This window comes from Oncorhynchus clarkii, chromosome 2 (genome assembly GCF_045791955.1).
Source record: "Oncorhynchus clarkii lewisi isolate Uvic-CL-2024 chromosome 2, UVic_Ocla_1.0, whole genome shotgun sequence".
Taxonomy (NCBI): Eukaryota; Metazoa; Chordata; class Actinopteri; order Salmoniformes; family Salmonidae; genus Oncorhynchus; species Oncorhynchus clarkii.
Genome location: NC_092148.1, coordinates 68,785,284 through 68,807,981, shown reverse-complemented (window position 1 = coordinate 68,807,981; position 22,698 = coordinate 68,785,284). Strand labels below are relative to the sequence as shown.

At 45.0% G+C, this 22,698-nt stretch overlaps 2 protein-coding genes across 2 annotated transcripts in view; one reads left to right on the top strand and one right to left on the bottom strand.

Annotated features, from left to right (window-relative positions):
• LOC139382270 (IQ motif and SEC7 domain-containing protein 3-like) overlaps positions 1 to 8,399 on the top strand; it is a 41,133-nt gene extending 32,734 nt beyond the window's left edge. The window contains exons 10-15 of the mRNA XM_071126142.1: positions 2,135 to 2,266; positions 2,393 to 2,492; positions 3,468 to 3,626; positions 3,716 to 3,811; positions 3,895 to 3,938; positions 7,308 to 8,399. Of these exons, the coding sequence (XP_070982243.1) occupies positions 2,135 to 2,266; positions 2,393 to 2,492; positions 3,468 to 3,626; positions 3,716 to 3,811; positions 3,895 to 3,938; positions 7,308 to 7,769 (993 nt within the window). The 3' untranslated portion in view covers positions 7,770 to 8,399. The remainder of the gene's footprint in view (positions 1 to 2,134; positions 2,267 to 2,392; positions 2,493 to 3,467; positions 3,627 to 3,715; positions 3,812 to 3,894; positions 3,939 to 7,307) is intronic.
• A 4,035-nt stretch (positions 8,400 to 12,434) lies between these two features.
• LOC139378035 (phosphatidylinositol phosphatase PTPRQ-like) overlaps positions 12,435 to 22,698 on the bottom strand; it is a 45,187-nt gene continuing 34,923 nt past the window's right edge. Inside the window, exons 48-63 of the mRNA XM_071120553.1 lie at positions 18,308 to 18,377; positions 17,174 to 17,332; positions 16,726 to 17,029; positions 16,579 to 16,652; positions 16,364 to 16,463; positions 16,130 to 16,258; positions 15,738 to 15,782; positions 15,274 to 15,300; positions 15,071 to 15,152; positions 14,859 to 14,949; positions 14,708 to 14,784; positions 13,921 to 14,055; positions 13,713 to 13,838; positions 13,314 to 13,595; positions 13,019 to 13,142; positions 12,435 to 12,578 (exon numbers count right to left, since the gene is read on the bottom strand). Coding sequence (XP_070976654.1) covers positions 12,541 to 12,578; positions 13,019 to 13,142; positions 13,314 to 13,595; positions 13,713 to 13,838; positions 13,921 to 14,055; positions 14,708 to 14,784; positions 14,859 to 14,949; positions 15,071 to 15,152; positions 15,274 to 15,300; positions 15,738 to 15,782; positions 16,130 to 16,258; positions 16,364 to 16,463; positions 16,579 to 16,652; positions 16,726 to 17,029; positions 17,174 to 17,332; positions 18,308 to 18,377 — 1,863 coding nt within the window. The 3' untranslated portion in view covers positions 12,435 to 12,540. The remainder of the gene's footprint in view (positions 12,579 to 13,018; positions 13,143 to 13,313; positions 13,596 to 13,712; positions 13,839 to 13,920; positions 14,056 to 14,707; positions 14,785 to 14,858; positions 14,950 to 15,070; positions 15,153 to 15,273; positions 15,301 to 15,737; positions 15,783 to 16,129; positions 16,259 to 16,363; positions 16,464 to 16,578; positions 16,653 to 16,725; positions 17,030 to 17,173; positions 17,333 to 18,307; positions 18,378 to 22,698) is intronic.

The following is a 22,698-nucleotide window of genomic DNA, read 5'->3' as shown; positions in this document are numbered from 1 at the left end:
TGTGTTTGTTAACTCCATAGTGTGTGTGTTAATCCCATGGTGCGTGTGTTAACCTCATGGTGTGTGTGTGTGTTAAACCCATGGTGTGTGTGTGTGTGTTAATCCCATGGTGTGTGTGTGTGTGTTAATCCCATGGTGCGTGTGTGTTAAACCCATGGTGTATGTGTGTGTTAACCTCATGGTGTGTGTATATGTGTGTGTTTAGTCCATGGTGTGTGTGTGTTAACCCCATGGTGTGTGTATATGTGTGTGTTTAGCCCATGGTGTGTGTGTGTTAACCCCATGGTGTGTGTGTTTGTTAACCCCATGGTGTGTGTGTTTGTTAACCCATGGTGTGTGTGTTTGTTAAGCCCGTGGTGTGTGTGTGGGTTAACCCCATGGTGTGTGTGTGTTAAACCCGTGGTGTGTGTGTTTGTTAACCCATGGTGTGTGTGTTTGTTAAGCCCGTGGTGTGTGTGTTTGTTAAGCCCGTGGTGTGTGTGTGGGTTAACCCCATGGTGTGTGTGTTAACCTCATGGTGTGTGTGTGTGTTAAACCCATGGTGTGTGTGTGTGTGTTAATCCCATGGTGTGTGTGTGTGTGTTAACCCCATGGTGCGTGTGTTAACCTCATGGTGTGTGTGTGTGTTAAACCCATGGTGTGTGTGTGTGTGTTAATCCCATGGTGTGTGTGTGTGTGTTAATCCCATGGTGCGTGTGTGTTAAACCCATGGTGTATGTGTGTGTTAACCTCATGGTGTGTGTATATGTGTGTGTTTAGTCCATGGTGTGTGTGTGTTAACCCCATGGTGTGTGTATATGTGTGTGTTTAGCCCATGGTGTGTGTGTGTTAACCCCATGGTGTGTGTGTTTGTTAAGCCCGTGGTGTGTGTGTTTGTTAACCCATGGTGTGTGTGTTTGTTAACCCCATGGTGTGTGTGTGGGTTAACCCCATGGTGTGTGTGTGTTAAACCCGTGGTGTGTGTGTTTGTTAACCCATGGTGTGTGTGTTTGTTAAGCCCGTGGTGTGTGTGTTTGTTAAGCCCGTGGTGTGTGTGTGGGTTAACCCCATGGTGTGTGTGTGTTAAACCCGTGGTGTGTGTGTTTGTTAACCCATGGTGTGTGTGTTTGTTAAGCCCGTGGTGTGTGTGTTTGTTAAGCCCGTGGTGTGTGTGTGGGTTAACCCCATGGTGTGTGTGTTAACCTCATGGTGTGTGTGTGTGTTAAACCCATGGTGTGTGTGTGTGTGTTAATCCCATGGTGTGTGTGTGTGTGTGTTAACCCCATGGTGCGTGTGTGTTAAACCCATGGTGTATGTGTGTGTTAACCTCATGGTGTGTGTATATGTGTGTGTTTAGTCCATGGTGTGTGTGTGTTAACCCCATGGTGTGTGTATATGTGTGTGTTTAGCCCATGGTGTGTGTGTGTTAACCCCATGGTGTGTGTGTTTGTTAAGCCCGTGGTGTGTGTGTTTGTTAACCCATGGTGTGTGTGTTTGTTAACCCCATGGTGTGTGTGTGGGTTAACCCCATGGTGTGTGTGTGTTAAACCCGTGGTGTGTGTGTTTGTTAACCCATGGTGTGTGTGTTTGTTAAGCCCGTGGTGTGTGTGTTTGTTAAGCCCGTGGTGTGTGTGTGGGTTAACCCCATGGTGTGTGTGTGTTAAACCCGTGGTGTGTGTGTTTGTTAACCCATGGTGTGTGTGTTTGTTAAGCCCGTGGTGTGTGTGTTTGTTAACCCCATGGTGTGTGTGTTTGTTAAGCCCGTGGTGTGTGTGTGGGTTAACCCCATGGTGTGTGTGTGTTAACCCCATGGTGTGTGTGTTTGTTAAGCCCGTGGTGTGTGTGTTTGTTAACCCATGGTGTGTGTGTGGGTTAACCCCATGGTGTGTGTGGGTTAACCCCATGGTGTGTGTGTGTGTGTGTGTGTGTGTGTGTGTGTGTTAAGCCCGTGGTGTGTGTTTTTTAACCCCATGGTCTGTGTGTGTTTAGCCCATGGTGTGTGTGTGTGTGTTAACCTCATGGTGTGTGTGTTTAGCCTGTGGTGTGTGTGTGTTTAGCCCATGGTGTGTGTGTGTGTGTTAACCTCATGGTGTGTGTGTTTAGCCTGTGGTGTGTGTGTGTTTAGCCCATGGTGTGTGTGTGTGTTTCTTTGTAGATTCTGTCTGTGCCCCACCGTAGGCTGGTGTGCTGCTGTCGTCTGTTTGAGGTGGCAGACTTCAACAAACCCCTGAAACAGAAACTGGCCAACACCCAGAGAGAGGTGTTCCTGTTCAACGACCTCATACTTGTGAGAACACACACAAGCACGCACCCGCAAACACACGCACGCGAGTAGTGTTATTTTGTGTAGTAACAGTATGTGTATGTGTACTGATGGTATAGCTTATGTTCATTCTGCTATTTCCTCACACAGATCCTGAAGCTGTGTCCCAAGAAGAAGACTTCTGCCTCCTACACCTTCTGTAAAGCCATGGGTCTACTGGGCATGCAATTCCACCTCTTCAGTAACGAATGTAATTTCTATACTATTACTACTACTACTACTACTACTACTACTACTACTACTACTAATACTACTACTACTACTACTACTACTACTACTAATACTAATACTTCTACTACTGCTAATACTACTAATACTGTCCAATACTACTACTACTACTACTACCACTATTACTACTACTACTACTACTACTACTACTACTACTAATACTTCTACTACTACTAATACTACTAATACTGTCCAATACTACTACTACTACTACTACTACTACTACTACTACTGTCCAATACTACTACTACTACTACCACTACTACTACTACTACTACTAATACTGTCCAATACTACTACTACTACTACTACCACTACTACTACTACTACTACTACCACTACTACTACTACTACTACTACTACTACTACTACTACTACTACTACTACTACCACTATTACTACTACTACTACTACTACTACTACTACTACTACTGTCCAATACTACTACACTACTACTACTACTACTACTACTACTACTATTACTATTACTAATACTAATTACTAATACTACCACTATTACTACTACTACTACTATTACTACTACTACTACTACTACTACTACTACTACTACTACTACTACTACTGTCCAATACTACTACACTACTACTACTACTACTACTACTACTACTACTACTACTACTACTACTACTACTACTACTACTACTGTCCAATACTACTACTACTACCACTACTACTACTATACTATAACACTGTACTTCTACATACATAGCTAATTATGAGCTGTGACATTGTCCAGAGTCCAGACTATATCAGTGGCATCACCATTCTACTCACATAGCTAACTGTGTGTGTGTGTGTGTGTGTGTGTGTGTGTGTGTGTGTGTGTGTGTGTGTGTGTGTGTGTGTGTGTGTGTGTGTGTGCGTGCGTGCGTGCGTGCGTGCGTGCGTGCGTGCGTGCGTGCGTGCGTGTGTCCAGACTATGCTCATGGCATCACCATGTTGAGTCCGTTCTCGTCAGAGAAGAAGCAGATGGTGAGTTTCTGCTCCCCCAGTGGAGAGGAGCTCAGGAAGTTCACAGAGGAGCTACGAGAGTCCATCACTGAGGTCAACGAGATGGAGCAGATACACATTCAATGTGAGCACACACACACACGTTACACGCACATACACGCACATGCACACACATGCTTTATGTAATATATGGTAATATATCACTGTCTACAGGGGAGCTGAAGAGAGAACAGGGGGTGCAGACTCACACCCCCCACACCAACGGAGGACAGATGGGCACACTCAGTCGACACACAGGATCCCCCACAGGTAACAAACAAACACTAAGTTAGCAACTAGCACCACACACCACTCTGTGTCTCTGAGTGTCACTTCTGTGTTTCTCCCCTCAGCCCAGAAAGATCCGTATGACAAGACTAGCAACAACACTGTGGAGGTGAGTCACATACACACAGTGTATTTTTGTTAGCAAAGATACAGACAGGTGAGGAGTAAAGGAGACCCTCGTCATCTCCCTCCAGCTCTGTGTGACTCAGAGCGACACAGCCACAACTGCAGGGCTAGATTTAACCTTCAGCTTTCTGCTAACAGGGGGCAGTAATGAACTATTAGCCACCTGCTAATGCACGGTGAGCTATTAGCCTCCTGCTAACAGAACATCTGCTTCCCAGCCATCATAAGCTTTTCTAAGCCCTGTTGGCCCTGCTAGAAAACCATCTCCATGGCCAGACTCAGGGTTGATGCGCGTGTCTGTGTATGCATGCATGCATGCGTATGATTTTTAAAATGGCGCTGGAGGAGATTGCTGCCGTTTTACGGGCTCCTAACCAGTTGTGCTATTGTGTGTTTTTTTGCATTATTTGTAACTTATTTTGTACATAATGTTTCTGCCACCATCTCTTATGACCGAAAAGAGCTTCTGGATATCAGAACAGCGATTACCCACCTCGTAACGAGTCGGACGCAAAGTATTTACTTCAGACACCAGACAAGGTCCAAATCCCCGTCATTTGCATTAAGAAGAGACAGAGATATAGGTCGGGGTGCCTTATAAGAATCTGACGGCGAGTGGGTAACCTCCTCTAACATCAGTCCTATTAGCCAACGTGCAATCAATCATTGGATAATAAACTGGATGAGCTCGGATCAAGACTATCCTATCAACGGGACATTAAAAACTGTAATATTTTATGTTTCACCCATTCGTGGTTGAATGACGACATGGATAACATACAGCTGACTGGGTTTTCCGTGCATCGGCAAGATAGAACAGATAGACAAAGGGTGGCGGTCTGTGTCTATTTGTCAATAACAGCTGGTGCACAAAGTCTAATATTAATGAAGTCTCAAGGTTTTACTCGCCTGAGGTAGAGTATCTCAGCTGTAGACCACACTATGTACTAAGAGAGTTTTCATCTATATATTTCATCTACTTACCACCACAAACCAATGCAAGAAAATGCTCATCCAGAGGTGGCGCTCCTAGTGGCCGGGACATTAATGCAGGGAAACTTAAATCCATTTTACTTAATTTCTACCAGCATGTTACATTTTCAACCAGAGAAAACTCTAGACCACCTTTACTCCACACTCAGAGACGTGTACAAAGCACTCCCTAGCCCTCCAATTGGCAAATCTGAACATAAATATATCCTCCTGATTCCTGCTTACAAGCAAAAACTAAAGCAGGAAGTACCATAATATGGAAGTGGCTAGATGACGCAGATGCTAAGCTACAGGACTATTTTGCTAGTACAGACTGGAATATGTTCTGGGATTCTTCCGATGGCATTGAGGAGTTCACCACATCAGTCACTGGCTTCATCAGTAAGTGCATTGATGATGTCGTCCCCACAGTGACCGTACGTACATACCCCAACCAGAAGCCAAGGATTACATGCAACATTTGCACTGAGCTAAAGGGTAGAGCTGCCGCTTTCAAGGAACGGGACTCTAACCCGGACGCTGATAAGAAATCCCGCTATGCCCTCCGACGAAGGCAAAGCGTCAATACAGGACTAAGATTGAATCCTACTACAACGGCTTCAATGCTCGTCCGATGTGGCAGGGCTTGTAAACTATTACGGACTACAAAGGGAAGCACAGCCGTGAGCTGCCCTGTGACTACCAGACAAGCTAAATTACTTCTATGCGCCTTCAAGGCAAGCAACACTGAAGCATGCATGAGAGCACCAGCTGTTCCGGATGACTGTGTGATCAAGCTCTCCGTAGCCGATGTGAGTATGACCAATAAACAGGTCAACATTCACAAGGCCGGAGGGCCAAATGGATTACCAGGACGTATACTCCGAGCATGCACTGACCAACTGGCAAGTGTCTTCACTGACATTTTCAACTTGTCCCTGACTGAGTCTGTAATAGCAACATATTTCAAGCAGACCATCATAGTCCATGCCCCCTAGAACACCAAGGTAACATGCCTAAATGACTACCGCCCTGTAGCACTCACGTCTGTAGTCATGAAGTGCTTTGAAAGGCTGGTCATGACTCACATCAACTCCATTATCCCAGACACCCTAGACCCACTCCAATTTGCATATCGCCCCAACAGATCCACTGATGACGCAATCTCTATTGCACTCCACACTGACCTTTCCCACATGGACAAAAGGAACACCTACGTGAGAATGCTATTCATTGACTACAGCAACACTGAAGCATGCATGAGAGCACCATTTAGTTCAACACAACAGTGCCTTCAACGCTCATAACTAAGCTAAGGACCCTGGAATTAAACAGCCCTCTCTGCAACTGAATCCTGGAATTCCTGACGGCCCGCTCCCCAGGTGGTAATGTTAAGGAACAACACATCTGCCATGCTGATCCTCAACACGGGAGCCCCTCAGGGGTGCGTGCTTAGTCCCCTCTGTACTCCCTGTTCACCCATTACTGCATGGCCAAGCACGACTCCAACACCATCATTTAGTTTGCCAACAACACAACAGTGGTATGCCTGATCACCGACAACAATGAGACAGCCTATAGGGAGGAGGTCAGAGACCTGGCAATGTGGTGCCAGGATAACAACCACTCCCTCAACGTGATCAAGTCAAAGGAGATGATCGTGGACTACAGGAAAAGGAGGGCCGAACACGCCCCCATTCTCATACATATTACCTCAATTACCTCAACTAACCGGTGCTCCTGAACATTGACTCTGTACCGGTACCCCCTGTATATAGCCTTGTTACTGTTATTTTATGGTTGCTCTTTAATTTACATTTTTTATTGTTTTCTTCAGTTTATTTAGTAAATACTTTCTTAAAACTTATTTTTTCTTAAAACTGCATTGTTAGTTCAGGTTTTCTAAGGAAGCATTTCACTGTAATGTGTACACTGGTTGTATTCAGCGCATGTGAAAAATACAATTTGATTTGAATCGAGCCCAGTTCCTCCACTCTAAATGACCTCTCTACAGAACTAGCAGCTCCCAACCCAACCTCCCCACCAAGCCCTAATTCTTAGTCAGTCCTTTAGAGTTGCATATATCTTGGCAGCAGGTAGCATAGTGGTTGAGAGAGTTGGGCCAGTAACCGAAAGGTCGCTGATTCTAACCCCCGAGCCGACTTGGTGAAAAATCTGTCAATGTGCCTATGCTCCAGTAAATTGCTGCGGATAAGAGTGTCTGCTAAATTATGTAAATGTAAAAATCTTTGTTAGGGAGACATTGTGTGTGTGTTCGCTCCCTGCATGCTGCCATTGTGTCTAACCCACCAGAGGGCTGCTGTAGGCTGCGTTCAGGCTGGTAACTCCTCATGCCATTCTCTGGCTGTTTCTAAACTAGGTGTCAATTCACAATAGGCTGCTGCAGACCTACCACATGACCCAGGCCAGCCCTGATAGGCTGCTTCAGACCTACCATGTGACCAGTCCTGACTCCACCCAACTGGCTCTGGCAGCACCCCTGGCAATGCTTAGCCCCACCCACCCTGGAGAACTCCGCCCAGACACCCTCATTCAATGCCAGCAGATCGTCAAGGTGATTGTTGTGGACCAGAGCGGCCAGGGGCGAATGGAAGCCTTCCTCAGTCAAGGAAGCCCCGCCTCCCACCACCGCCTCATCCAATCAGCGATGTCCACACCAGTACGGATCAGAGAGGGATCTGAGCCCCCTCTGCCTCCCCCTCCTCCCCCCTACAACCACCCCCACCAGTACTGTCCCCCCGACTCCCCCTACCCCCTTCCACACACCCTTCCTCACCCCCTGCGCAGACGCAACTCTAGTGGTTCCCGCAGCCTCGTCTGACATATGTCCCCGGATCCTACCACACCTAATCCTCTGTCCTCTGAACTTTTGTTAAACAGTGATATACTGGGAGAAACACACACAACACAAACACTCATAGACAAAGATAGAGAGGGAAAGGGTGAGACGAGGAAGGGAGGAAGAGAAAGAGGGAGGTAAGGAAGTCAGCTGAGAGAGAGGGAATAAGCCGAGAAATAGAGTGGGAGAAAATGGAGAGGTTTCAAATCAATATAAATTCAAAGTCATCTAACGATGTAATGTGTATTTTGGATTATGATGTAGTTTTGACAACATTTCTAAAGACAGATTTTCTAATCTGACAGCTCTTGTGACACAGTGTTATCTGTACATATCTATATCTGTACCTGGCTTTAGAAAGAACACTCTAGGATGCCCCTCTCACCCCCTAATCATAACCCTGCCCTGATATCACACAGCTGATGCAACAAAAGGAATTCCTCCCAGTGAATGGAACTGTCTGGACATAGAGACATACAGTTGAAGTCGGAAGTTTACATACACCTTAGCCAAATACATTTAAACGTTTTTCACAATTCCTGACATTAATCCTAGTACAAATTCCCTGTCTTAGGTCAGTTAGAATCACCACTTTATTTTAAGAATGTGAAATGTCAGAATTATAGTAGAGAGAATTATTTATTTCAGATTTGATTTTGTTCAACACATTCCCAGTGGGTCAGAAGTTTACATACACTCAATTAGTATTTGGTAACATTGCCTAGAAATTGTTTAACTTGGGTCAAACGTTTTGGGTAGCCTTCCACAAGCTTCCCACAATAAATTGGGTGAATTTTGGCCCATTCCTCCTGACAGAGCTGGTGTAACTGAATCAGGTTTGTAGGCCTCCTTGCTCGCACATGCTTTTTCAGTTCTGCCCTCAATAGGATTAAGGTCAGGGCTTTGTGATGGCCACTCCAATACCTTGACTTTGTTGTCCTTAAGCCATTTTGCCACAACTTTGGAAACTTTTGGAAACCCAAACTTTGCTTGGGGTCATTGTCCATTTGGAAGACCCATTTGCGACCAAGCTTTAACTTCCTGACTGATGTCTTGAGATGTTGCTTCAATATAGCCACATACTTTTCCTCCCTCATGATGCCATCTATTTTGTGAAGTGCACCAGTCCCTGCTGCAGCAAAGCACCCACACAACATGATGCTGCCACCCCCGTGCTTCAAGGTTGGGATGGTGTTCTTCGGCTTGCAAGCTTCCACCTTTTTCCTCCAAACATAACAATGGTCATTATGGCCAAACAGTTATATTTTGTTTCATCAGACCAGAGGACATTTCTCCAAAAAGTACGATCTTTGTCCCCATGTGCAGTTTTTTTATGGCAGTTTTGGAGCAGTGGCTTCTTCCTTGCTGAGCGGCCATTCAGGTTCTGTCGATATAGGACTCGTTTTACTGTGAATATAGATACTTTTGTACTTGTTTCCTCCAGCATCTTCACAAGGTCCTTTGCTGTTGTTCTGGAATTGATTTGCACTTTTCGCACCAAAGTACACTCATCTCTAGGAGACAGAATTAATCTCCTTCCTGAGTGGTATGACGGCTGCGTGGTCCCATGGTGTTTTTACTTGCATATTATTGTTTGTACAGATGAACGTGGTACCTTCAGGCATTTGGAAATTGCTCCCAAGGATGAACCAGACTTGTGGAGGTTTACAATTGTTTTTCTGAGGTCTTGGCTGATTTCTTTTGATTTTCCCAGGATGTCAAGAAAATAGGCACTGAGTTTGAAGGTAGGCCTTCAAATACATCCACAGGTACACCTCCAATTGACTCAAATTATGTCAATTAACCTATCAGAAGCTTCTGAAGCCATGACATCATTTTCTGGAATTTTCCAAGCTGCTTAAAGGCACAGTCAACTTAGTGTATGTAAACTTCTGACCCACTGGAATTGTGATACAGTGAATTATAAGCGAAATAATCCTTCTATAAACAATTGTTGGAAAAATTACTTGTGTCATGCACAAAGTAGATGTCCGAACCGACTTGCCAAAACTATAGTTTGTTAACAAGAGATTTGTGGAGTGGTTGAAAAACGAGTTTTAATGACTCCAACCTAGTGTATGTAAACTTCTGACTTCAACTGTATCACCTCCATCACATCATCAACTCTCACCTAGGGTTTTAGCTTTCCTCCTTGGCACTCTGTGTTTTGTGTTATAAGATGATAATGAGATGCTAAAACTACTTTTGATCCTGAAGAAGTGAGTATGTCAGAGCAGCAGGGAGGGAAGACTGAGTCCTGGTTTACAGTGTCTGACTTCTATATCTGTGTGGGAGTGTGTGTGCATGTGAAGGTATCGGGGTGTGATAGTGTGTGACAGTGTGTGTGTGTGTGTGTGTGTGTGTGCGCGCGCTTGTATGCGGGCGTGTGTGAATACCATTGTTATCATCTCTGAGGTTTTGTTACATGGGTCCAAGCCTCACACTCAGGTAAACACCAGTACTGACGACAATCTTATTTGATCTGCTACTTGTCAACTTTTAATCTTATTAATGATGTTCATATGATTAGTTCATAAAAACATTAATGTTGAATCTTATTAATTGATCATGTTCTAACATTCTAGCTTATTAGTCCTGTTGAATATTTAGTCTCACGTTGTGAATCTATACCCATTCTTTATTCATTCTCACATGATTCTACTCTTCACTGGACTGCTTGTCCCACAGGGATGTATATACACAACCAGTATACACACACACACACACACACACGCACGCGCATGCACACACACACACACACACACACACACACACACACACACACACACACACACACACACACACACACACACACACACACACACACATTAAACCAGAGAAGGATATTTGTCAGAGTATTACATATGTTTGTATTACATATGTTTGATTATTATTACTGATTGGTGTAACATCTCTTCCTTCCCCTCTCTCTGAGGGCTGTGACACGCGGTGACCCACTGAGGCTGTCCTCTAAGTATCGCACCATATTAGAGTACAGAAGAATAATGGATATGTGTATATAGGTGATTTATAGATTTAACATAGAAATAACGGACACAGTGCTGATGTGTGTATTTATACAGAGGGGAGGAAATTGTATTTCACTTGGATAAGAAAAAAAATATTTTTTTTCCCAACTATGGGCGCAACAGAACCCACTGTTACCACAGGAGACAGAACAGGCAGAACAGTAACCATGGAAACATACACAGAGATGACATCACTAAATTATCATAGTTAGAGTTATACTGTGGCTGTGATCGCGCTAACGTAAGCATTAGATGGTTTAGTGGAAAATAAGCAGGAATCATAGTAGACATTTTAGCATGTTCTAAAATTACCGCCCTAACCCTAGCTCTGAGTCTGGCTCACCTGTCCTTCTTGGAGATGTGTTACACTAATGAGCACCTGTGCACCGACACACTTATAAAGTATTTACTAAGAGAATATCATGTTTATAACAAGTGTTTACTACTGGAATATTTCTAAAGATTTGTTTGAAATTAATTAAAGAATAAAGTAGTTTGTACTCTGCCTTGAGTCCTGTGTGTGTGTATGTGTATGTGTGTGTGTGTGTGTGTGTGTGTGTTATACTGTATACACAGTTTCTCAGGCTTTCTCAGGGTGTAATTTCTTGTCCACTAAACAGCTCACATTGCACAAGATGACAGACAGACCAACAGAGCGATAGATCCATAGATATGCAGACTGATAAGACAGATAGGTGAGTAGGGGAGTTGATTTTACTTGTCCAAAACACAGATGTAGAACACTCAGAGAAAATACATGAAATAAACCATAACACCCCACAAATATATTATCCCCCAAACACGATGATAGTAACATTGTAACATGTGATATAAACATAGTAACACAGTGACACAAACATATGAACACAGTGACAACACTTATTTGGCTGAACAACTTAAATGTACAAAAACATGATACAAGAATATAATAAAATACACAGTGGTATGACTAGTGCAAGATACCTGTATACTTACATGTGTGATATATATAGCCTATATATTAGGGCTGTCAAATTAAGAAAGAAAATGTAATCGCGTTAATCGCAGGATTTGCTGTGATTAATCGGCATTGCTAAAATTGGGCTGTAATTTAAGATTATTCATACAAAAAGCATTACAAGAATATTGATGTCTTGAGTTTGTCCAAAGCAACAGCAATCAGGTAAATTGATAAAACACATGTTCTTTAACCTCAATGTTAACTTGTTTGGACATCGCATTGTGGTTTTTAGCTGTAGGCATGATGTATTTAGGATGTTTTCAGTCTATTTTCAACACTTTCAGACGTGATTAAACGCGATAACAAAAAAATGTGTGCACTAAAATGACAAAAAGTGAACTTGAGTTAACTGGTTAACTCTGACAGCCCTACTAAATATATATACACATGTATCTCCCACTATTTCTGTTCTGCCTGAGGACATAGAAAAGATGCAGGGCTCCAAGAGGGTTGCAATGGTGTGTTGATTCAGGCCAGGGAACCACCAAGGTTCTGTTGGGTGCTTTTGACTCTCCTGCCAGAAAAGGGCAACTTCTCCCTCCCTCCCTCCCTCCCTCCCTCCCTCCCTCCCTCCCTCCCTCCCTCCCTCCCTCCCTCCCTCCCTCCCTCTATCTTTGGTTGACCAATCCATCTGACAAACAGTCAGTATGTCCAGGATTTGGCCCCATGACTCAGGAATAGGTGTGTTTATCAGGTGTGAAGTTGACTGAGAAGTTCTCAGCCTTTACATCGTAGTCTCCTCCCATTCCAGTTCAACATCACCTGCAAGAGAACAAAAGAGTAGAAATGTGAAATGAGCGTTTATGACTTGTGTGTCTGCTAGCGTATGTGTGTGTGTGTGTGTGTGTGTGTGTGTGTGTGTGTGTGTGTGTGTGTGTGTGTGTGTGTGTGTCTGCTAGCGTATGTGTGTGTGTGTGTGTGTGTGTGTGTGTGTGTGTGTGTGTGTGTGCTAGCGTATGTGTGTGTGTGTGTGTGTGTGTGTGTGTGCTAGCGTATGTGTGTGTGTGTGTGCTAGCGTATGTGTGTGTGTGTGTGTGTGTGTGTGTGCTAGCGTATGTGTGTGTGTGTGTGTGTGTGTGTGTGTGTGTGTGTGTCTGCTAGCGTATGTGTGTGTGTGTGTGTGTGTGTGTCTGCTAGCGTATGTGTGTGTGTGTGTGTGTGTGTGTGTGTGTGTGTGTGTGTGTGTGTGCGCGTCTGCTCACCCTCCATAGCGTCCAGTGAGTCCATCTTCTCCAGAGCAGAGTAGTTAACGAACCAGATGGACTGGCTGTTTCCTTTACTGTTCAGCAGGTCCAGAGTACTCTGGTGTAGGAACATGTACTGGGCCTGGGGACATGCATGCATACACTTGGTAAGATTATGTCAGGCTCTCTACAGGTTTGAATACATCAGGACAACAGGGGGAAACGAGGTCATACTATAAGGTATCATATCCATATCACAGTCAGAATATTTAATTATTTTATGATACATGTTGTATAAAGATATATTTCTCACCAAGTTCTGCACCATACACATCCTCTCACTGCGTAGTTCAGCCACCAGACCGTAGATGTCCACAAAGTCGTGATCACTGACGTGTTGGATCAGGTGATCCAGCGCTATAAACACTCCTGTCCTGCCCACGCCAGCACTGCAGTGCACCACTATAGTAGTGTTCTCATGCCTGTTGGCTCTGATGGCTCGAACAAACTGTATGAGTGTGGTGCTGGACTCGGGTACACCATGCTCTGGCCAGGAGGTGTAGTTGAAGTGGTGAACCACCATGTAGTCCCCATGCTAGGGGGAGAAAGAAAGAGAGCGAGGGGGAGAACAATGTTTTGATTATCAAGAGGGAAACTGTGAAAACGTAGTTCTTCTGGGGTTCTCGTGTGTGTATGTGTGTGTATGTGTTACCCTCTCCACTTTGAGAGCTCTGACGGTCCAGTCAGGATAGACGTCCTCTGTCAACTTGGTGATGATGATGTCCCCAAATACTGTCACCGGCTTATTATCTTCTGGCCAGTACTGGTGACACCGGATCTACACACACACACAAATGGTGACAGCGGATCTAAACAGACATTCAACCCTGACACTACTAGAACCTTGGTCCGGTCCTTACCCTTCCTTTCTCATAGCACTGTGTGAGCATAGCAATGGTTTGTGTGCGAGTCTCCCAGATCATCCTCCAGAAGTCAGCCACAGTACCGGGGAGAGGACCCTGGGTCGCTATGAACTCACTGGGACACAGATAGCCCTATTGAGGGAGAAGGAGATGCAGCAAGAGAGAGAATCTTACAGTCAGAACTGAGCAAAGTCGCAAGTCTCCAGTTATTTTTAGTTGTTTTTATGTCATTTTTTACTGGTAGTTACGATCTTGTCTCATCGCTGCACCTCCCCTACGGACTCGGGAGAAGCAAAGGTCAAGAGCCATGCGTCCTCTAAAACACGACCCTGCCAAACCGCACTGCTTCTTGACCCACTGCTTACTTAAGCCGGAAGCCAGTCGCACCAATGTGACGGAGGAACTGATCAGCTTGCAGGCACTGGGCCCGCCACAAGGAGTCACTAGAGCACGATGAGACAAGGAAATCCCAGCCGGCCAAACCCTCCCCTAACCTGGACGACGCTGGGCCAATTGTGCGCTGCCCCATGGGTCTCCCGTTCACAGCCGGTTGTGACACAGCCTGGGATCAAACCCACAAGTCTCCAGTTTTGTAGTAAACAAAAGTTGGAGTGTTTAGAAGGCAAGGTTCAAGAGGTAATGACATTTTCTCTAAAAGCACGAGTGTTCTCTTTCCTGTGTGTGTGTGTGTTAAGGGATTTTTATCAATAATAAATTCCTTTAACAGTGTGGTGTGTGTGTGTGTGTGTGTGTGTGTGTGTGTGTGTGTGTGTGTGAGACTCACTGAGATGAAGCTAGCGTTGATGTAGTCAGATCCAGGCAAGCCAGGTTCAGACAGCAGCTTAACACGGTTGTTGTTGTCTGTAGAGGAGAGAGTGTGTTAGGCTGTGTGTGTTTGTTACGCTTAGTGTGTGTGCATGCATGTGTGCTCATACAGGGTTTGATGTTAGTGAAGCGGTTCGTGGATCTGTTCCAGGGAAGGTCAGCGTCTGATGTAGCCAGGTCGTGCAGCAGTTTGGGTAGCTCCTGGAAAGGACAGGGTTAACACTGTCAGACTACACTCAGACACACAAACACGCACGCACATACATGCAGGCACGCACACACACACAGGTTTTTACAGGGGTCAGAGGACAGAGTTACATACTGCGAACTCTTCCTGGAACTTGGCGTTCTCGTTGGCACACAGATCCTCTACATGCTGCAGAAAAGACTTCTTATTGACCGGCCTGAGAGACAGAGAGAGATGGGTAAGAGAAATCCTTCACAGAGCAGCAATCCACATCTAACTAGTATTTCCAAGCAAATACAATCACATAGCACAACATACACACTCATCAGGTGACTTACTTGAGAGACTTTCTGTAGCTGAGAAGTCTGAAACAGAGTTGACAGAACAATGTGAGTCACACGAGCACACTGTGAGTACGGCAGACTCTACTTTCTACAGTTACAAACTCACACACTGAATGAATAACAGCACTTCACTACGAAACTAAAGCAATGAGAGAGACAACAACACACTGCAATGCAACACAGCAACACACACATGGAGAGCTACAACACACTGCCTACAGATGTAGGATCTTAATTTGAGGCAGGAAAATAATCCTGCAGAAACAGAAAATGAATTATTACGTGGATTATAATTAATGGACGTTTTTGCAGGGCTTGATACACTTTTCATTAGGGCAAATCAAGTCAGAAATTTAAAAGTGGAAGTTAAAAACATTTTTAAAACTAAAATACACTACAAGTTTGCAGCAACAAAAGAGTGATCAAATGAAGATCCTACATCGGTAATACCAACTTACTGGATGACAAATATCTCCTTCCGCCTAAAGAAGAAGGAGGAATACCTGGAGAAGAGTGTGAGAGAGGGGTTAAAGTGAGAGAGTGGGCAGACCGCCATGTGTGTGGTTGTGTGATTGTGATTGTGATTATGTGTGTGTGTGTGTGTGTGTGTGTGTGTGTGTGTGTGTGTGTGTGTGTGTGTGTGTGTGTGCTAACAGCAGCCAAGCACAGTCTGTAGGCATGCAGGTAGGTCGGAAGAGTGTTGGAGGTAGAGTGGACATAATGTTACAGAGGGTGAACCTTTGGGATGGAGTGATAGAGAGGGAGTGTGTATGTGTGTGTGTGTGTGTGTGTGTGTGAGGAAAAAGACACGCACAAGTAGGTGCACACACACACACACACACACACTGACCGGTGTAGCTTCTCTTCCTTCAGCTCCAGGTCGGCCACAGCGATCATCTGATCCAGTTTAAACTTGGTCTCTGTAATCTCCGCCTCCCGGGGAGAATAGGTCCCTCCCTCCTTCTGACGCTGACGGATCCTGCCATTGGATGAGGAACATGTCAAAAGCTCTGAGACACCTGAATACCGCTGGCTGGGTTTAAACCTTGGTCAGCTAGAACCATCAGAGGAACATTGAGTTTACCTGACAGAGGCATAGATGATGATGATGAGTAGCACAGCCAGGAAGAAGGAGAGGAGAACTCCCAGAATGATCTGTTCATCTCTGGTCAACAACCCATCCACTGACAGACAGAAGGGGGAGAGGGGGGATGGACAGAGGTGTTGTTGAATCGCTTTGCATTGGAGAGGAGAGCTGTATGTGTGAGTTTGTGGAAAGAATAGGGGAGGAGTGGTTACCTGCGGTTCTGATATGCTCAGAGTAGTCAGAGTCTGTGTACTGGCCTCGGATGTTGGTGGCTCGGAACTTAAATCTGCAACACAGACATGCACTGTATTAAACTTTGTATGTGTGTGTGTTTACATGTGTGTGTTGTGGATACTCACACGTAGACAGTGTTTGGTTTGAGGGGTCCGTTACAGAGTGTGTTACTGTACTCCTCCGTCAGACAGTTGCCCTCCTCTCCAATAACATAGTGGTCTTCCTGGTGGTCTCTACGGTCCAGCACCCTGTCCCTCACAATTCTGTGTCTAATCTGTGAGTTGTTGTGTCTGCTGGTTTGTGTGTGTGTGTCCCTGCTTTCGCCGTCCCTCACACAGAGTGGGTTGGGGAAGCCATTGTCAGTCAGGTAGGGGGCGGGACGAGAGAGGAATGCGATCTTCCAGTTGGTTAGGTTCCTGCTGTCCATCACTGAGACAGAGAGACAGACAGATCTCAGACTAGGCCTAAAGCAGCGGCTCCTAAACATTTTAGTTTTGGATATATTTTCTGTCTGATAGATGTACTGTATGTTTATGTGTGTGTCTGTGCATGTTAGTGCGTGTGATGTCGTACCCCCAGATTCTGCCACGATGATCTGGATGCTACGGATTGGTCCGTTGTCATCGCTGTAGAAACAGGCTGGCATGCGAACAATGATGCTCCTGGAGGTTACCATGGCAACTCCTCCTCGGTCCAGCACAGCCTGGGGTCTCTGGGTGGGCTTGGCAGGAGCTACACACACACACACACACATACGTTGCAGTTATGCAGTGGTCATGTTGGGGTTATGAATGGGTTACGGGATTCCTAAAAATGGTCCTTTGGAGGAAGGATTGTTGATATATTTAGTGGAAGGCGGAAGTTTACATGCACTTAAGATGGAGTCATTAAAACTCGTTTTCAACCACTCCACAAATGTCTTGTTAAACTATAGTTTTGGCAAGTCGGTTAGGACATCTACTTTGTGCATGACAAGTAATTTTTCCAACAATTGATTACAGACAGATTATTTCACTGTATCATAATTCCAGTGGGTCAGAAGTTTACATACACTAAGTTGACTGTGCCTTTAAACAGCTTGGAAAATTCCCGAAACTGATGTCAGCTTCTGATGACTCAATTGGAGGTGTACCTGTGGATGTATTTGATTTTCCCATGATGTCAAGCAAAGAGGCACTGAGTTTGAAGGTAGGCCTTGAAATACATCCACAGGTACACCTCCAATTGACTCAAATGATGTCAATTAGCATATCAGAAGCTGTTTAAAGGCACAGTCAACATAGTGTATGTAACTTCTGACCCAGTGGAATTGTGATACAGTGAATTATAAGTGAAATAATCTGTCTGTAAACAATTGTTGGAAAAATTACTTATGTCATGCACAAAGTAGATGTCCTCATCAACTTGTCAAGAGATTTGTGGAGTGGTTGAAAAACAAGTTTTAATGACTCCAACCTAAGTGCAAGTAAACTTCTGACTTCAACTGTATATTTCTGTTAATTCTCAAACAATATATACTCTACAGTTCCAAAGGGGGATGTCTGCTACTTTTAGTGCTAGGATCCAATTTGTAATTCCCGATATTAACATGAACTCATGTCCTTCCTCCAAAGGAACATTCTATGGATTAGATTTCCAGATAATTTTCTTTTTTTGTCCTGGTTTCATGAGTAATCACCCTTATGTAGTGTAAATGTAGCACTGTACCTATGATTCCAGTAGTGATCCGAACCTCTGAGCTGGGGGGGCTTAAACCTGCTCCGTTTACTGCTGCAATCTGAGAGAGAGAGAAACTATTTGGCCCTAAACAGACAATACACAGTGGCAGAATACCTGACCACTGTGACTGACCCAGAATTAAGGAAAGCTTCGACTAATGTACAGTCTCAGTGAGCATAGCCTTGCTATTGAGAGAGACCACCATAGGCAGACCTGGCTCTCAGGCTATGTACACACTGCCCACAAAATGAGGTGGAAACTGAGCTGCACTTCCTAACCTCCTGCCAAATGTATGACCATATTAGAGACACATATTTCCCTCAGATTACACAGATCCACAAATCATTTGAAAACAAATCCAATTTTGATAAACTCCCATATCTACTGGGTGAAATACCACAGTGTGCATCACAGCAGCAATATTTGTGACCTGTTGCCACAAGAAAAGGGCAACCAGTGAAGAACACACACCATTGTAAATACAACCCACATGTATTTATTTTTCCCTTTTGTACTTTAACTATTTGCACAGCGCTACAACACTGTATACAGACATAATATGACATTTGAAATATTTACTGTTCCCTTTTTATTGTTCATTTCACTTTTGTTAATCCATTTCAATTACTTTGGCAATGTAAACATATGTTTTCCATGCCAATGAAGTCCCTTGAATTGAATTGAGAGTGTTTTGTGACAGTGTGTGTGTTTCTCGCCTGTATATTATAGTTGTGACCTGTGTGTGTGTGTGTGTGTGTGTGTGTGTGTGTGTGTAGTTGTGACTTGTGTGTGTGTGTAGTTGCGACTTGTGTGTGTGTGTGTAGTTGTGACCCGTGTGTGTGTAGTTGAGTCCTGTGTGTGTGTAGTTGTGACTTGTGTGTGTGTAGTTGTGACTTGTGTGTGTGTAGTTGTGACTTGTGTGTGTGTAGTTGAGTCCTGTGTGTGTGTAGTTGAGTCCTGTGTGTGTGTGTGTGACTTATGTGTGTGTAGTTGTGACTTGTGTGTGTAGTTGAGTCCTGTGTGTGTGTAGTTGTGACCTGTGTGTGTGTAGTTGTGACTTGTGTGTGTAGTTGATTCCTGTGTGTGTGTGTAGTTGAGTCCTGTGTGTGTGTGTGTGTGTGTGCGTGTGTGTGTGTAGTTGTGACCTGTGTGTGTGTAGTTGAGTCCTGTGTGTGTTGTTGGATCCTGTGTGTGTGTGTTGTTGAGTCATGTGTGTGTGTGTAGTTGAATCATGTGTGTATGTGTGTGTGTAGTTGTGACCTGTGTGTGTGTCAAATCAAATCAAATCAAATTTTATTTGTCACATACACATGTTTAGCAGATGTTAATGCGAGTGTAGCGAAATGCTTGTGCTTCTAGTTCCGACAATGCAGTAATAACCAACAAGTAATCTAACTAACAATTCCAAAACTACTGTCTTGTACACAGTGTGAGGGGATAAAGAATATGTACATAAGGATATATGAATGAGTGATGGTACAGAGCAGCATAGGCAGATACAGTAGATTGTATCGAGTACAGTATATACATATGAGATGAGTATGTAAACAAAGTGGCATAGTTAAAGTGGCTAGTGATACATGTATTACATAAGGATACAGTCGATGATATAGAGTACAGTATATACGTATGCCTATGAGATGAATAATGTAGGGTAAGTAACATTATATAAGGTAGCATTGGTTAAAGTGGCTAGTGATATATTTACATAATTTCCCATCAATTCCCATTATTAAAGTGGCTGGAGTTGAGTCAGTGTCAGTGTGTTGGCAGCAGCCACTCAATGTTAGTGGTGGCTGTTTAACAGTCTAATAGCCTTGAGATAGAAGCTGTTTTTCAGTCTCTCGGTCCCAGCTTTGATGCACCTGTACTGACCTCGCCTTCTGGATGATAGCGGGGTGAACAGGCAGTGGCTCGGGTGGTTGATGTCCTTGATGATCTTTATGGCCTTCCTGTGACATCGGGTGGTGTATGTGTCCTGGAGGGCAGGTAGTTTGCCCCCGGTGATGCGTTGTGCAGACCTCACTACCCTCTGGAGAGCCTTACGGTTGAGGGCGGAGCAGTTGCCGTACCAGGCGGTGATACAGCCCGCCAGGATGCTCTCGATTGTGCATCTGTAGAAGTTTGTGAGTGCTTTTGGTGACAAGCCGAATTTCTTCAGCCTCCTGAGGTTGAAGAGGCGCTGCTGCGCCTTCTTCACAATGCTGTCTGTGTGAGTGGACCAATTCAGTTTGTCTGTGATGTGTATGCCGAGGAACTTAAAACTTGCTACCCTCTCCACTACTGTTCCATCGATGTGGATAGGGGGGTGTTCCCTCTGCTGTTTCCTGAAGTCCACAATCATCTCCTTAGTTTTGTTGACGTTGAGTGTGAGGTTATTTTCCTGACACCACACTCCGAGGGCCCTCACCTCCTCCCTGTAGGCCGTCTCGTCGTTGTTGGTAATCAAGCCTACCACTGTTGTGTCGTCCGCAAACTTGATGATTGAGTTGGAGGCGTGCGTGGCCACGCAGTCGTGGGTGAACAGGGAGTACAGGAGAGGGCTCAGAACGCACCCTTGTGGGGCCCCAGTGTTGAGGATCAGCGGGGAGGAGATGTTGTTGCCTACCCTCACCACCTGGGGGCGGCCCGTCAGGAAGTCCAGTACCCAGTTGCACAGGGCGGGGTCGAGACCCAGGGTCTCGAGCTTGATGACGAGCTTGGAGGGTACTATGGTGTTGAATGCCGAACTGTAGTCAATGAACAGCATTCTCACATAGGTATTCCTCTTGTCCAGATGGGTTAGGGCAGTGTGCAGTGTGGTTGAGATTGCATCGTCTGTGGACCTATTTGGGCGGTAAGCAAATTGGAGTGGGTCTAGGGTGTCAGGTAGGGTGGAGGTGATATGGTCCTTGACTAGTCTCTCAAAGCACTTCATGATGACGGAAGTGAGTGCTACGGGGCGGTAGTCGTTTAGCTCAGTTACCTTAGCTTTCTTGGGAACAGGAACAATGGTGGCCCTCTTGAAGCATGTGGGAACAGCAGACTGGTATAGGGATTGATTGAATATGTCCGTAAACACACCGGCCAGCTGGTCTGCGCATGCTCTGAGGGCGCGGCTGGGGATGCCGTCTGGGCCTGCAGCCTTGCGAGGGTTAACACGTTTAAATGTCTTACTCACCTCGGCTGCAGTGAAGGAGAGACCGCAAGTTTTCGTTGCAGGCCGTGTCAGTGGCACTGTATTGTCCTCAAAGCGGGCAAAAAAGTTATTTAGTCTGCCTGGGAGCAGGACATCCTGGTCCGTGACTGGGCTGGATTTCTTCCTGTAGTCCGTGATTGACTGTAGACCCTGCCACATGCCTCTTGTGTCTGAGCCGTTGAATTGAGATTCTACTTTGTCTCTGTACTGACGCTTAGCTTGTTTGATAGCCTTGCGGAGGGAATAGTTGCACTGTTTGTATTCGGTCATGTTACCAGACACCTTGCCCTGATTAAAAGCAGTGGTTCGCGCTTTCAGTTTCACACGAATGCTGCCATCAATCCACGGTTTCTGGTTAGGGAATGTTTTAATCGTTGCTATGGGAACGACATCTTCAACGCACGTTCTAATGAACTCGCACACCGAATCAGCGTATTCGTCAATGTTGTTGTCTGACGCAATACGAAACATGTCCCAGTCCACGTGATGGAAGCAGTCTTGGAGTGTGGAGTCAGCTTGGTCGGACCAGCGTTGGACAGACCTCAGCGTGGGAGCCTCTTGTTTTAGTTTCTGTCTGTAGGCAGGGATCAACAAAATGGAGTCGTGGTCAGCTTTTCCGAAAGGGGGGCGGGGCAGGGCCTTATATGCGTCGCGGAAGTTAGAGTAACAATGATCCAAGGTCTTTCCACCCCTGGTTGCGCAATCGATATGCTGATAAAATTTGGGGAGTCTTGTTTTCAGATTAGCCTTGTTAAAATCCCCAGCTACAATGAATGCAGCCTCCGGATAAATGGTTTCCAGTTTGCAAAGAGTCAAATAAAGTTCATTCAGAGCCAACGATGTGTCTGCTTGGGGGGGATATATACGGCTGTGATTATAATCGAAGAGAATTCTCTTGGTAGATAATGCGGTCTACATTTGATTGTGAGGAATTCTAAATCAGGTGAACAGAAGGATTTGAGTTCCTGTATGTTTCTTTCATCACACCATGTCACGTTAGTCATAAGGCATACGCCCCCGCCCCTCTTTTTACCAGAAAGATGTTTTTTCCTGTCTGCGCGATGCGTGGAGAAACCTGTTGGCTGCACCGCTTCGGATAGCGTCTCTCCAGTAAGCCACGTTTCCGTGAAGCAAAGAACGTTACAGTCTCTGATGTCCCTCTGGAATGCTACCCTTGCTCGGATTTCATCAACCTTGTTGT